This window comes from Colius striatus, chromosome 4 (genome assembly GCF_028858725.1).
Source record: "Colius striatus isolate bColStr4 chromosome 4, bColStr4.1.hap1, whole genome shotgun sequence".
Taxonomy (NCBI): Eukaryota; Metazoa; Chordata; class Aves; order Coliiformes; family Coliidae; genus Colius; species Colius striatus.
In genome coordinates this window covers 53,136,797-53,152,324 of record NC_084762.1, presented here as the reverse complement: position 1 = coordinate 53,152,324, position 15,528 = coordinate 53,136,797, and the positions used below count along the sequence as shown (strand labels likewise).

General features: G+C 39.1%; 1 protein-coding gene across 2 annotated transcripts in view; it reads right to left on the bottom strand.

Moving 5' to 3' along the window:
* The window catches only part of DTNA (dystrobrevin alpha), a 189,103-nt gene that overhangs the window by 94,898 nt on the left and 78,677 nt on the right, over positions 1-15,528 (bottom strand). For both annotated transcript variants that reach the window (XM_061994451.1, XM_061994450.1), the window contains exon 2: positions 1,890-1,957. In XM_061994451.1, the coding sequence (XP_061850435.1) occupies positions 1,890-1,957 (68 nt within the window). The remainder of the gene's footprint in view (positions 1-1,889; positions 1,958-15,528) is intronic.

The window sequence follows — 15,528 nt, the reverse complement described above, 5'->3', positions numbered from 1 at the left end:
TTAGGTATATCCAGATTGATGAAGAAAGTTCAAAATGTGCATCACTGTTGTGCTGCCAGCTTGAATTACCCAGCAAGAAAGCAGCAGTCAAAGCTTGCAATGTATCCTTTTACTATTTTTGCAAACTACAAACAGTGTGACAGGAGATGAACATATTCAACCGAAACAGTGAAGCACTTCCAGTGGGGAAAAAGAAGGAGAGTCCACTGGTAGTCCTGTAGGCAAATAACAAATTCACAGCCTCTTTTGCTGTGCTCAGACCCACACATCTTTCCATTTGTTCTTCAGGACTTTCCATGTAAGTCAGTTTTCTATAGAAGTTACTTCACAAATAGATCTCTGACTGTAGCAAAATGCAAATCATGATAAAATTAAGTTGGTCATTCCACGGATTTATCAGCAAAAACATCTACGCCTCCCAAAATATCACAATAATACCATCCACTGGATGTGTAAATACTGAAGAAGAAGGGCAACACTGTTGCCTACAAATTTGTTTACTCAGGGTTAAGTCTGAAACCTAGGAAGCTCAATGAGCTACAGTCTCACTTTGCTTTGAATCAATGTATCTCATTAACAGGCTGAAGTTTTATAAAGGAGCACTGGAAGCTTTTATTACTAGCATTCACTAAAGTTAAGGGGTAAAAAGTTAAATTCATTTTACTCATCAGTCCTATTAAAAAAGACCTAGTGTTACAAGCATTATCCTCCCCTTTACCAGTAAAAAAGTGTAATCTAACAACAAAACATTTAATTAAAAAAATCCAAAAAGCAAAAAACCAACCAAACAAAAAAACAATAAAAACTCTTCACACCTGATGTTAAGTAGTAGTTTCCCTCAGGAGCAGAAGGTGTTAAGACAGACAACTGCTGAAAGGGACTATCTGGGAGCCATGGGAAGATGATGTGAGAGAATCTGATCAGGAAAAGAGCAGTGTCTGGGGAGAGTATTGTTCTCATTTTCATCTCACAGGTCGGAACACATTAAAAAAATTTGGGTCCAAAGGATGGCAGATTGTTTAAGAAAGTGTAAGTGAATGATGTTGACCCAGCCATATGTACCACAGTGTGGCTGAGTGGCCAATTAATAATGTCAAGAGTCTTAAAGCATTTGGGAAGCATGGGTAAAAGAACAATAGGGCTGTATTCCACTCCTCTTACAGCCTGCTTGTACCTTATTTGGATGTGTTTCATGCAGACAGTTCCTCAAGAAACTCTGCTTTACGTAACTTGGTACCTTGCTGAAATTAATAGAACAATTTTTACTCCTGTTACAGGGCCAACCACAGTGAAAAAGCAAATACACAAAAATTTCATTGAATGTGTTTCCATGGTGTGGTAAAATTAATAAGTAGTATTGTGTTTCATAGGCCATATTGTAGCTATGAGGCTGCATTTCTTTACCTAAGAAGTATTTTCGCTGTTATTTTTCTCTCCTGTCACTTAATCAACTATCTTTACCTCAAGCCATGAGTTTTTCTTACTTTTGCACTCCCTATATTCTCTCCCATCCTGCTGAGAGCTGGTTGGTGATTAAGCAAGAGGTTCTGTTGGTGCTTAGCAGCTGTCCGGGGTCAATCCACTACGGATAGCCCCACTAAAAGATGTCGCCTTCTGGAGACCTTTAGCCCTCTTCACTGCTATGTGTGCATTGCAGCGTTTTTGTCTCAAGAAGCTACTGATTAAAATAATACAATCAAAAAATCTGATGTAGAAAATCCCTCTGTCTTGTTATTTGGTCAAATCAGCCCATTTTCCTGTAGGGTTATTAAACATTTTGTGAAACAGAGACATCAGCTACTTGAGGTGGAAGATTGCATAAATTTTACTGACACTGCATTGCAACTGGCTTGGTCTATCACAGTGAAACATTCCTAGGAAGTACTTACGCATTTCTGCAAACAGCTGCCTTCTTTCTGCCATGGTATTTCCCCTTTTCCCACAATCTTCAATCATTCTGCAAGATAAAATTGTGTGAAAATATTGAGTATTATTCCCAGACTGAACATACGTACAGAAGCATCCATAATCAATTCTGGACAACCTTTGAGATTGTCTGGTGCTCCACGTGTACCCAGTGCCTTTTGCCAGTCTCCCTGTGGCACGGTTTGCAGACAAGCTGATCCCCAAATTGTCCTCCATTCCCTAGACTCTACTTTCAAGCGTTTGTTTCCTTGCCCCTCCCTCTCCCCCAAAGGCAACATTCAGTTTTTCTGCTTGATATAACTGACTTACATAACACAAGCTTTGAAATTCATTTTAGGCTTTCTTAAACAAGGAATCTTCAGTTTAAATTATGTAAGAGAAAAGGAATCATAAAATATTTGGATATTATTTTATAGCTTAGAAAATGCCTTTCTAGCCAATTCTGCATGGAGGAGACAAAAAAATAACACAACAGGAACTAAATCCACAACACAATAAATATCCTCTACCTACTCAAGCAAATATACTCCAAATATTGTCTCAAATTCCAAGACGCTACATCACTCACGAAGTGAGTTCTGGTAAAAGGTCTAGAAGTAAGAGTGTATTTTCCTCCAGTTTTCAGATATGAAAATCTTAAGAATATTTTGAAGAGTACTACTGCTGAATAAATCACACAGAAGAGGTAGGTTCCTTTGCAGCCAGCATTCAAACCATAAAAGACTAAAGCCTTCAGAGAAAAGATACACATATTTAGCAGCACTCAAAAAATGAAACCAGTGCCAACACCATCACTTCCTATGGGTAATTACTCTATCCTTTTGCTCCTGCTAGGTCTGATTAGAGCTTCTGACCTGCAATCCTTATCTCAACTACATCACGTAAAATAACATTGGACCACCTGGGAGATCTGTAGAGTCCTGCCATCCATAATATTCCACCATATCCCAACTTCCAACATGTGTGTTACAGAAAGGATAAAAGTAATGGATGCTGAAGTCTCAGGACAGAAAACTAGTTTTATTTCTTGGAGAAATAAATTGTTTAGATGAAGTGGTTGGTGGTACATTGTAACTGTCTTTTCCAAGGAGCCTATTCAGTTCCCAGAGTACTGATGAAGGCTCTGCTAAAGTGCTATGTGTGGTGGACATTTTGTGATGTGAGTGGCAGTCCCACAAGGAAGTGGACAAAGGGTACAGTTACAGCCTGTTTGCAGGGATATTCAAGTTCACTCTTATGCTCTAATTTGGCTGAGAGAGATTCAGATGTGTGCAACATGGTAGAGAGAACAGCTTTCAGTATAATGCTTTACAGAAGTGGCCACACAGCCTGGTATCTGGAGGTAGCTGTTTTCTTGTTAGCTTACAGGTGCCAAGGAGGACCCACACCCACCTGCAAAATGAGATATACCTCAAGATACGCCAGGCTCTATCTGCATCCTAGTTAGACAGCAAGTAATAATATCTTTTGTACCTGGATCAGCCTTAAATCTCTGCTCATAAAAGATGAAAAAGGATGTAATCCCACTAAACCCAGCTTGAGTTCCTCATTCCTTTAGTTCCTAATCAAACTCACAGTAGGAGACAAATATGCCATGGTAAAAGACCAGATCTTGTAGGACAGGTGGGTTGCAAAGACAGCATCTTTTACCAGTGAATATTTAAGAGTAAATACAATTTTAGATTAACTTCTATTATTTGTAGAGTGTGTCACAGGCCATCATAATTTTTTACAACTTCTCCTGTTACCATAATTTTTCTACAGCTATATGCAACTGCTTTTCAGACTACATTAATTGACTGAGATGGGGTTACTTTGATTTTGACACAAGGATTATATCACCTTCTTTCAATTTCTTGATATAATTTACACTTAAATCTTACAGATTTTTCTTAATTTGCTGTTTTCATTCCACCAATGTTCTCTAAAAACAAAAGTTATGCAACTTTATTCTTCCTTCGCTTATATTGGCTTGGAAAAAAAGTATTCTTTAGCTATTGCTTTTAAATATCTACAGCACATCCACTGGAACATGGTTCGCTCGTGACCTTATGCACCATGCAGAAGAATTTTCCAGTCAAAATTATGTAAAAACAGGTATTTTTCAAATAATGCAATCTGTACAGCAATTTCTTTCAGAAAACTTCTTTCAAAAAGGCCACTCCTAAATTGTCCTTTCAGTGGGGTAAAAATGATTAACTTGTTTTCCCTTTCGTGCATCATCCCCTTACTTCTGTTGATGTTTATATCTCCCCTCTATAAAATGTTACCTGGACCTGATCACCACTTTTCAGAATGGCCCATTATCTACTGAAACTGAATCATCCTTTTCACTGCTGGAGCTTATGGGGATTACTAGGCCTGACCAATAACTATATTTATATACACTCAGCTCAGGCTTCCTTGGGGCGAGAAGAAATTTTGTCTTTCTGTTTTTAAGATTCTCACTGCACTAGATATTTTGCAGATTTTTCAATAGCCTTCATCCCAAATGACAATCCTAAAATCCTCTGCAATGGGATATATACCATTAAGCTAACAAGAATGTCAACAGTGGCAGCATTTTCAGATAGGCATCTTCTATCCCTCCTTCCCATCTTTTCCAGATGAAAAGAAAAAAAAAAATAGATGATTCTCATTAATATTGTTACTTTTGAGTCACCACTGAGAGGAACTCACTCGTGTGTCTTCCAAACTTTTGGTATGCATTTTAAACTCAAGAACGTGCTCCAGTCCAGGCTCAACTAACGCCACTGGTCATAGAATCATAGAATGGTGGAGGTTGGAAGGGACCTTTAGAGATCATCTAGTCCAATCCTCCTGTAGAAGGAGGTCAATCTAGATCAGGTCACATAGAAACATGTCCACGCGGGTCTTGAAGACCTCAAGGAAGGAGACTCCACAACCCCTCTGGGCAGCCTGTGCCACTGCTCCATCACCCTCACAGTGAAATAGTTTTTTCTTCTGTTTAAATGGAACTTTTTTGTTCCAGCTTCATCCCATTAGCACTTATCCTGTTGCTAGATACCATCAAAAAAAGGGATGCCCAGACTCCTGACACCCACTATTTAGATATTTGTAAATACTAATAAGATCTCCCCTCAGTCTCCTCTTTTCTAAACTAAACAGCCCCAATTCCCACAGCCTTTCCTCATATGAAAGATGTTCCAGTGCCCTGATCATCTTGGTGGCCCTGCACTGGATTCTCTCCAGAAGTTCTCTGTCCCTCTTGAGCTGAGGAGCCCAGAACAGGACACAGGACTCCAGATGAGGCCTCGCCAGGGCAGAGTAGAGGTGGAGAAGAACCTCCCTTGACCTGCTGACCACACTCTTCTTGATGCATCTCAGGGTGCCATTGTCCTTCTTGGCCACGAGGGCACATTACTGGCTCATGGTTAGTTTATTATCAACCAGGACTCGCAGGTCTCGCTCTGCAGAGCTGCTCTCCAATAGGTCAATCCCCAGCCTGTACTGGTGCAGTAGGTCATAGGTGTTGGGCATCTCCCTTTTCAGCTTTGTTCACCTTGACCCAGGTATGCAGCGCAGCTCTTTAACTCAGATTACAAACCTGTGCTTTAAGCCTAGGATGCACTCAGCTCAGTCACCAGGGATGGTCCTGAGCATAACTGACTGCAGTCACTTTCCTGTATTTCTCATTTTGTTTATAACACACATCAAGTCACAGGGGGAAAAAAAAAAGTACACCTTGTTCTACAGAGGTAAATCACAAAGTGAACTTTCATGTATTTTACAAGCCAGAATAAATTATCAGAGACATAATTCTGAAAAACATTAACATACACTCTTCCCATAGTAGTGATTAGATTGTATTAGTCTTCTATTGATCCTTCCCACTATCTTTTTCCCTTCGCTTTTCTCACCAGGAAACAGCTCCTCCACTGCAGGTAGGGAGAACACCTACTGTGCACCTAATTTAAATTCTTGTCATGGGCTAATTAGTAAGGTACCAATTAGCAACGTATTAAGGCTTCAACATATTACAGACATTCCAGAGCAGAAATCATTCCAAGAACAAAGTTTCCAGCCTCTGAAAAGAATACCATAAATGTTTCATTGCCACCGGTGCTTCAAGCTGAAAACTTTTATGATGTTAAGTAGTGCTTGAAGGAAAAGAATAAATAAAGAAATAATTTAGTTTGATCTGAATCTATTTGATTCCAATTTCATCTTCATGCTTATCATGTATCAGAAGCATAGTTGGTCTATTCTTTAATATACTTTATTTGTTTATAAAATCCAGGAGGGAATATCATATAATATACATAAATGAGAACTAAATGCCTCATTTTTCTTTCCTTTGCTATCGTGCTGTTTTGATTTATGAGTACTGCAATGCTTTCTCTCACATATAAATGTTTTTCTTGTTTCAGTATTTAGAGGGTAAATATTGTGTTTTATTAATCCCATGCCATGTCATCCTTCTTGTAATTAGCATATTTCCATTTTTTGAGCTATCCCTGTGCATGGTAAAAGCAATACCTGCCACAATGAAATCATTATGATTCTATGGTTAGCTTCAAAAGACATCAAACAAAGTAATTGTCTGTACACCTGGAGAAGGAACTCCCCTCTGGAGAGGTCTATATACTTCCCAGGAGACTGTCAAAAATCCCTGACCTGACACACAAACAGTTTGATGGCTCTGAGAAAAGCCACTCCATTAACACTTCCACAAATCCCCATCCCGTTTGTCCCTGATAGACGATGTGCCTTGGGGAGGTGGGAAGGATGCCAGTGAGAAAAATCGTCTGCTGAAATTGATTAATTGTGGCATGAAAAATTTAACAAGTCCCATGTGATGGCTGTGATGCAGCCATGCATTTGACAAAAGAGACTCTGAATCCTGTCCAGTGACATTCCGGATGGTTTTCAGGGCTGGATAAAAGTTGGGTTTTTTCATCTCATCAGGCACAGAGGAAAAAGAGAAACACTTGTCACTGTCCGAATCCTGTTCAGTCATGCTTTCTGCAGCTCTGAAGAACTTGGGAGCACTCTGGGATGCAACTTCTAGATGGAGGTTTTGCTCCAGAGGACTGTTAAAACAACTGTGAGTATCTCGAGATCACTTTTGGAAAGAATACTATCATTTGGTAGAAAATATCAACCAGGCTTTATCTGAGCAGTCTGGAGTTCCCTAGAGAGGAAATCTTGAACTTCAGATATAAACAGCTTTTCCTCCCCCCCATGAAATGTCAAATGCTAGATATTTCATTGGTATCTTTGGGAATAGGAATCATTAGTATGCTGACAAATGTGCTGGCTTCTCAGTGGCCATTTTTCATGCTCTTTACAAATCTGATGCTATTTTCTATGCAGCTGGTGAATATTTAAGCCCATCTTGGAGGAGACAACAGTAACAATTTTCAGCAGTATAGGCTTCTTGTCTGTCATTGCTTGGGACAGTTTTATCAAAATGCCCTCCGTACATAAACTGCTATTTCTTTTAAGGACTTACCAGCATCAGGAATTTTGATTTATGAAAACGAAAGAGCCTGATGGGGTCTCACTTATAGTGAGACTTTATGAGGAACTTAGATGCTATAGTCAACAGCTAAGTTTGGACTACTGTTTATGCAGGATTCATAGCAACATGAGACATAAGTCTTCCCATAGATTTTTCCTCTTCTCCTATATTCTCCAAATTCAGCCCGGGTAAGTGGACATTGTTCAGCTAACCAGAGCAGAGTTATGTCTGCTTATTTCAAAGTGAATTTGGACTGCAGGACAGAGACTCAAAAGGGATAATGAGTGCTAAATAAAACTGAATTTGCAAAGTCACAAATCTCAGCAATCTTTAAAGTTAATAAAGAGAATCCTGAAAGGCCATTTCAGAGCCCTCTTCCCCTTAATGGATTTATTGGTGCCTTATGAATGTCTTGTTCCACATTTTTTAATGAAGCAGGTCCCTAATAGGTCTCTCTCAGCTTCACATTCCAGGACTAATCTTTGGCACTTAACCAAAATTAGTCAATGCTCTTTCCTGAAGCTAGATATAATTGCATTGCATTTACAATGCATGTTTGTATTTTATCTACATGAGCTTTTTACAGTGAAGAAGCAAAATAAAAGCTGTTGCTAAGCTCATCTCCAACATGAGCCTCAGAGAATCTGCCTCTTCTTATTTTTATTGTATTTTACAATATTGATGTTACAAAAAAAATGGAAATTCTCTCTTGATTTATTCCTTTAATGAAACGTATCTTTTGTTTTTAAGAAAGAATTTTCCAACACATTTTTCATCACTTCTCCTTTTGGGAGCTTCCTGTCCTTAGTGGGAAACTGTCAAAAATGCCTAATAAGTTGATTCATTCTCATAACACCCAGTCTTCAATGAAATCTGAATTTGCTAAGCAAATCTTGTCTGTGAGGTCTGTGACAAACTGAAGAGGCTCATCACTAAAGAAAAAAAAAAAAGGTAATTTGAAGACAGAAAACATAGGACTCAGACTAATTTCTTACTTAATTCTGTAGGGAATCAGAACTTAAATGGAGGATACTGTGCCTTCAGGGAACAAAAGAATCACTAGTCATATTCCATGTGCACTACTGTAGTGGGTCTGGGACAGTAGTGATTTTCCACAGCAGCTCTTGCAGTGCTGTGCTTACTGTTGATATCAATATTATGACTACTGCTTGCACAGCATCAGGGCTGTCCCTCCAGCATTCCTTCCCCCACCTTCACCAATAGCTGTGGGTGAGCACAATCTTGGGAGGGACCATGGCCAGGACAGCTGACCCAGGCTGACCAAGGAGATATTCCATACCATATGACATCAGCTCAGTAATATAAACTGGGGGAGGGGAGCAGGAAGGAGAGGCAAGATTCATTTCTGGCCTTCCAAAAGCAACCGCTAGGCATACTGCTTTTTGGGAGGTGGCCGGACATCGCTGCTGATGGGAAGTAGAGAGTAACAGCTTTATCTGCTTTTGCTTTGCTTCCCGCGCACGCGGCTTTGCTGTTTCTTTATTAAACTGCTTTTATCTCAACCCACGAGACTCCCATCTGATTTTCTCCCCTTCCCTGGCTTGCTGAGAAGGTGGGGGATAGAGCTGTGTGGTGGGCACCTGGCATCCAGCCAGGGTCAAACTACCACAACTACATATTATCAAGTTTAGGAATTTTAAATGTTATTAACTAGGTCAAAATATACCCTAAAATCCCTGTATTCTTTCTTTTTATAGGTGCTTGTAGTACATAGTTTTCAGCTTTTCTCTGGAACACAAAGGAGGACTTCTCTTAGACAATCTTACTACTCCAGACATGAAAGGCACTTAAGAAAACTAGTACTTCAGACTTACAAATATATATATGTAAAACTTTACAAAACTGCCTTAAAGGAGTTGCTTAGATACATTTTTCCAACCATGTTGTTTTTGAGTCAGCCTTCCTGGAACCAGAAGAAACTACTCAATTAGACAAAGCACGGAAAGAAAACTAACATTCAGTGTTTCAAATATGTCTTCACCCATTGAAAGTATGAAATCATCCAATAAAATCATTTTGGTCAGCTCCAAAAACCTTCCCCCAGTACCTCATTGCCATCACTTCTGATAAACAGTTCTGATGAACAGCAGGGTTCAATTTTTAGCTAACAGGTATAGATTTAAATACCACTTTTCAAAGTTCTATTCAAATGCTCTTTTAAAATTGTATTTCATCGTAGTTTTATTAAATATTTTAAAACAAATAAAGCAGACATTGATTTCCTTTAAACTCATGCACGACATTTCAGAGTCTTAGTTCTGCTGAGTGGTAGTTACAAATAACGTCTGGTAAGAGTAATTTCTTTTTTGTTACAGTCGAAACACATCTTAGAAAAAGAAGACAATTCAAAAACCCAGACACAAAAGTTGATGATATACAATGCCAAATTTGCTCCTCTGATCTGTTAAGCTTCTAATGGAATTTTGCCATGCCCTCATCAGGGAGCTGGATTTCACCAACTTATGTTTGGTTCTTTCCAATATTTTTTCTAAAAAACATGATCAATAAAGTACTTATCATCTTTAAACACCCAAATTTACAATTCTACTTCTTTCAGTTTGTTAGGTAAAGAAGAACTCATAGGGAAAACCTTAATGAAACTCAAAGGATAAAAAGCTATAAAGACTTTATCACAGGAAGCGTGTAATTGACACTCTGATACTTTGGTACTCTGGTCTTCTCTCAGGTCTTTTTATTTGCCATTGTAGACACACAAAGGAGGTGGCAAGATTTCACAAATCATTAATCTACTTAGTCAAAGGGATCTTTCAGTCCTTCTTGTGCCGCCATAATTAAACTCAAATTCAGTTGAGTAATCTGTCAGTGATACAATTATGTTGGGAAGCGTTTCCTGGCTTCTGCCAATTTTAATAATGCAAGTTGTCAGTTTTTGTAAATAGGGATTTGATGATTATTTGCTGTAGGACAGTAGGTGCTTTCAACAGCTTAGAATTACAAAAACATCTAAATAAATCAAATGGTAGCTGTAGAAGATACATTCCTAGGCAGCTGAAATTATTGAGTTCCTTTGCATATACTGTGAAGATCTTTCACTAAAATAAAGAATTTTTGTGAAATCAAACAAATTAGTTAATAGAGAGGCTGTTGGCTTTTGTCACCTTACCTGATCAAATCATTAACTGAATGGCTATTGTTTTAGAGAAGTTGAAAAAGCCTTATCAGCTAAGGAAGAGCTTCCCAGGATTCAACTGCGAAACAAGAAATACGTGAACTTGGTAATCTTTGTGCCTGAAATGAACCCCTTTGTCCTTTTCCACTGTAAATTTTCTGAAATATTATAACAAATAGAATAATGAAAAACTAGTCTGAATTGTACCCAAATAACATAGCTAAAAAAATAAAGTCTTTAAAAACAATCTCATGGAAATTCAAGTCTCTCCAGATCTAACTGGGGAAAAGGTAGAAAATAAATTACATATGAAAGTATGATGATTGAAATTGTTCACATATATTCTTTCACAGTGGTAGATGTTAATTTGTCTTGAAGTTCGGTGAGAGCAAGCTCTAGGACAGAAGAATGGCACTAGGACGGGAATTAATGAATTTATGAGCATATTTGGATTAAGTATACCTTCTGAGACAAAAAAAGCTTTGATTACTGAGTCTGTATGAATCTCATGCAGAGAGAAATCAGATTCTTAATGCAAGTAAGAGCAGCCTACAGGTTGATCTAATTAATACCCAAATACGGGATTTCTAGCAATAAGCTACTGTCAGTGAATAAGGAAAAGAGATATTTTCCCTTTTTTCACCTGGTCAAAGCCCTCCTGTGAGTGGCCCAATGACTGAAGTAAAAGTGATAAAACTTCATAATTTTGGTGGCAACATTCAGCTGAAGTTTCTTTAAAAGTAGATGCCAACTTGTTCCTTTTAATTCTGTTTTCAAGTACCAGATCACACTGAAGGACACATGTTCTAAGTTTGTGGTGGGAAAACAATTCTCATGTGCACTGTTAAAGTGATTTCACTTAGCAGTCTTAGCTATAATAGCTCAATCCTCAAGATACTTGGTCAAGATACTACATATACCAAAGTCAGAATGATTAAAATCAGTTTCTGTACATTCTCATTCTGTAACTGTCTGCCTGCATACCCGAAAACAACTATACAAGCAGTACAGCAATACAGTCATTATATGCAACAGAAATAGAACAGGTAGGTTGGCAGTATTATGTCATAACAGAAGAAACAGTAGGAAAAAATGGTCTTAATAGATGACCTGTAGTAACCCCACAATGACCTGAAGTAACCCCATGGCCTTGATAGAGGACTTCTAGTAACCCCACAATGACCTGGAGTAAACCCATGGCCTTACTAGATGACCTCTAGTAACCATACAATGACCTCTAGTAACCCCACAATGACGTGAAGTAACCCCCTGGCCTTACTAGATGACCTCTAGTAACCCCACAATAACCTGAAGTAACCCCAGGCCTTACTAGATGACCTCTAGTAACCCCACAATAACCTAAAGTAACCCCAGGCCTTAGTAGATGACCTCTAGTAACTCCACAATGACCTGAAATAACCCCATAGCCTTGATAGATGACCTCTAGGAATCCCACAATGACCTGAAGTGACCGCAGGCCTTAATAGATGACCTCTAGTAACGCACAATGACCTGGAGTAACCCCAGGCCTTAATAGATGACCTTTAGTAACCCTACAACGACCTGAAGTAACCCCCTGGCCTTACTAGATGACCTCTAGTAACCCCACAATAACCTGAAGTAACCCCAGGCCTTACTAGATGACCTCTAGTAACTCCACAATGACCTGAAATAACCCCATAGCCTTGATAGATGACCTCTAGGAATCCCACAATGACCTGAAGTAACCCTTGAAGTAACACTGCTAAATTTGAGTTACTGTTGTACATGCAAAATATGCTCGAAGAGGAATATTTTAAAGAACATTAATTATATTGTAAGAGGACATTTAGGTTATAAAAAACCTTTCAATGCAGAATAAACATTTCAGCTGGTAGAAATATGCTTGTAAGCAGACTTTCATCTTGAGAAATGTCAGTGTCCTCTATCTACCTTTTCCATGGTGAGGAGGGAATATGAAGAAAGCCAAGGGAAGCACAGCAAAGTATAGAAGAAGCACAGCTAATCAAACTGGCAGCTAGGGTTGCAAAGATTCCTGATGTGCTTTGAAATCCCCAAACATTTCTTAACAGAGATTTTTGTTTATCTAAAATTAAGCAGACAACTTCTTAGAAATTGTTGTTTAAGGGTGGTCAACACGGAAGACACGTTCCTGATCAGGCATTGCTCTAGGATGCACAGAACTTTTGTGGAAACACGACTTTTTTAACACTAACAAGAGGTGACAAGAGGTGCCAAAACAGTCCAGATACAGCCACTGTAAGTCTGTATGTGCTTCTGACATGTTCCACAAAAGACAAGACTTCCACAAACTAATTTTTCCATGCCTCTTTCCTTTGCAAAGGTATCATTTTCTTTCTATTTCTGCTGAGGTCTTTTATTCTACATGCCTGTAGCACAAAATAATCACTTATATTTAAATGCACACATAAATCCATAATGGAAGATGCTCTATGCTCTTCACATGCTCTATGTCTTCCACTGCCAGGAAGAATTAATAGTTGCAAGCCAACATTTCCATCTGTGCAGGATAGTTTTTCACTCTGGGAGAACTGCTGTGGACTTCACTGAGGCTATTCAATGAACGAATAAGGACTTTCCTGCCTTTATGTCATGGTTGCATTCAGTGTAGGTTTCTTCCAAAGACCACACAACCGCCTCAAAAACCACTCAGTGGAGGAATCCCAATCACTGAACTCCCAGCTGTGAAAGTGCTGTTTCCAAGGTCCACCACACTTATACAGGTATTTCACAAAGACTGATCACCAAAAATCAGTGGCCATCTACTATCAGAAAGCCTTACAGCTGGTGGAAGAAAAGGAATGGATGATCAGTGTAAAAACAAAGAGACACCCTACAGAAAAGCACTGAGCGCTAAGGACTCAAGCAGCTTGCTAGGCATGGTATGTTCTGAGAGTACTAATGCAAACCATTACAAGGTAACTTTTTATGTGAATTGCTTGCTTTTGAGTATGGATAACATTGTATGGATACTTTCAGTATCGAGTACCTACCACCTATAACCACGTAGCACAGCAGCCCAGCATTGCACCCCAGCCAGGGCTGCCCGGAAATTCATGGCTACTGCAGGGGCCCTGCAAATTGGTCCACAAGAGTGAGAGGATTATATGAATCCTCTTAGAGAGAAGTAACCTGGCTTGGCTTGGATTTTGACAAGGAAATGTACTTGAATTGACTGTCATAGGTGAGAGGTACATTTACCCCAGTAATTAGGATCAGCAGGTAGCTACAGCATTCTTCCACCCTCAGAAGCACTGTGTATAACCAGCCCTTGGCTGAGCCTCACTGGTGTAATTCCCTGGCTGGGTGCCGTACAACTGCTTTCAACATGGTGACCAGTTTACGTCAGAGAAGAGGAACTGAAACTGAGGAGAGGTCTGTGTTAGCTAGAAGTGCCACACCAATGCCTTGACAAAAACATGTCCAGTTAGAACTGCTGGTAAATGAAGATGATCTTTAAATTGGTCCAGAGGCATCTAAATTGAAGTAATTTAAGTTTGTGATAAGCAGATTTGAGCTAAGCTGCTTAATGATATTTGCAAACAAGAATAAGTGCATTTGCATCTCAGGTCTCGTTTGTTTAAATTCTGAGACCACGTCTAATATTCTTCCGAGCAGTCTGGCAAAAAAAGCAGCCATGTATTTTTTGTCTGCTTTATCAAATGCACCACAACAAAGCAGGAAGCAAGACACTTTCTCCCTCTGGCTCTGGTTCAACCACATTCAACTATTACATTCTGGTTTAGGCACCAAGTTGTCTGGAAGTCCTTGACAGAGTAGAAGCAGTGAGGAGGAGAGATGGGGAAATACTCAGAGGGTGGAGCCTGGGAGGTCTGATTTCTGGGCAAGAGAATAACATCAGATTTATATAGTTTTGTTAAATGCTGATGAGCTAGAAGTAAAATAGCTATCTGCTGTTCATGTTGAGGAGAATATTATTAGGTGTGATACCCAGGGTTTAATTGAGAATAAAGCAAAGTATATTTAAACACAGAAAATGTCTCATCTTAACAGTGTAACTCTGAAGTAAAAGATGTATGAAGCTATGGACAATCTCTCAAGAGACGTGGTGAATGGCTTATAGTCGATGGCTTTTCAAACTATCCCAATAAATCTTTGAAATACAACTGTAGGCCAAACACTGTGTTTTCAGTGAGGTGAAATGGAGACTCTAGAAGTGTTTTTGGATGAGACTCTCAAAGGTATAAAATAGCATGTAGCATGAAGTTTATAAGCAGGAGGCTCATCATCTTCCATTCCCCTGGTTGTGTATGCATTTTTTCCTGTGTTATTTGATAATTCAGTTTCTTAAACATGCAGCCATCAAAACAGACTATCTCAGCAGATATCCTATTCACCTATTGCTCTTTCTGCTTTCACTATTGCCTTTCTTCTGTCCCTTCTCTCCCAAATCATCTATTTGTCTCTACTGACTTCTAACTGCTAAGACTTGCCCTGTGTTATATCATAGACTTGTGATGTCCTGCAGCTGACTGCCCAATGACACCTAACCACCTTTCTCCTTGCCTTAGCCTTCAGTGTAAACAGAGTGCAAATGATGGGAGCAAACTGCACAGCTGGATTTTGGGCACTGGGCTCAGATCTCTTCCTTATGTTGAACAGACAACAAATGCTGAAACATGAAAAGAAGACAAAAGACTTGACAAACTCCCTTTGACCTATGAGAAATATGACAATAACACAGTACCATATAGAGCAATGAAGTGTATTAAAGACACAAGGTGACTAGGAACAGTTCTAATGTTGTGAAGAAGCTGCCTCTCCCTTAGAAAAAGGAGCAGGAAAAGTCTTTTATCAAAAGTGCCCCCTCAGATGTTCTTCACCTTCCACTAAAGAAAGTTCTAGAGGCTCTAAATTAATAGAGGTTTTTTTTACAAGGTGCTCGAACTGCATGCAGAACTCTAACAGAGGAAAAGTTCCTGGA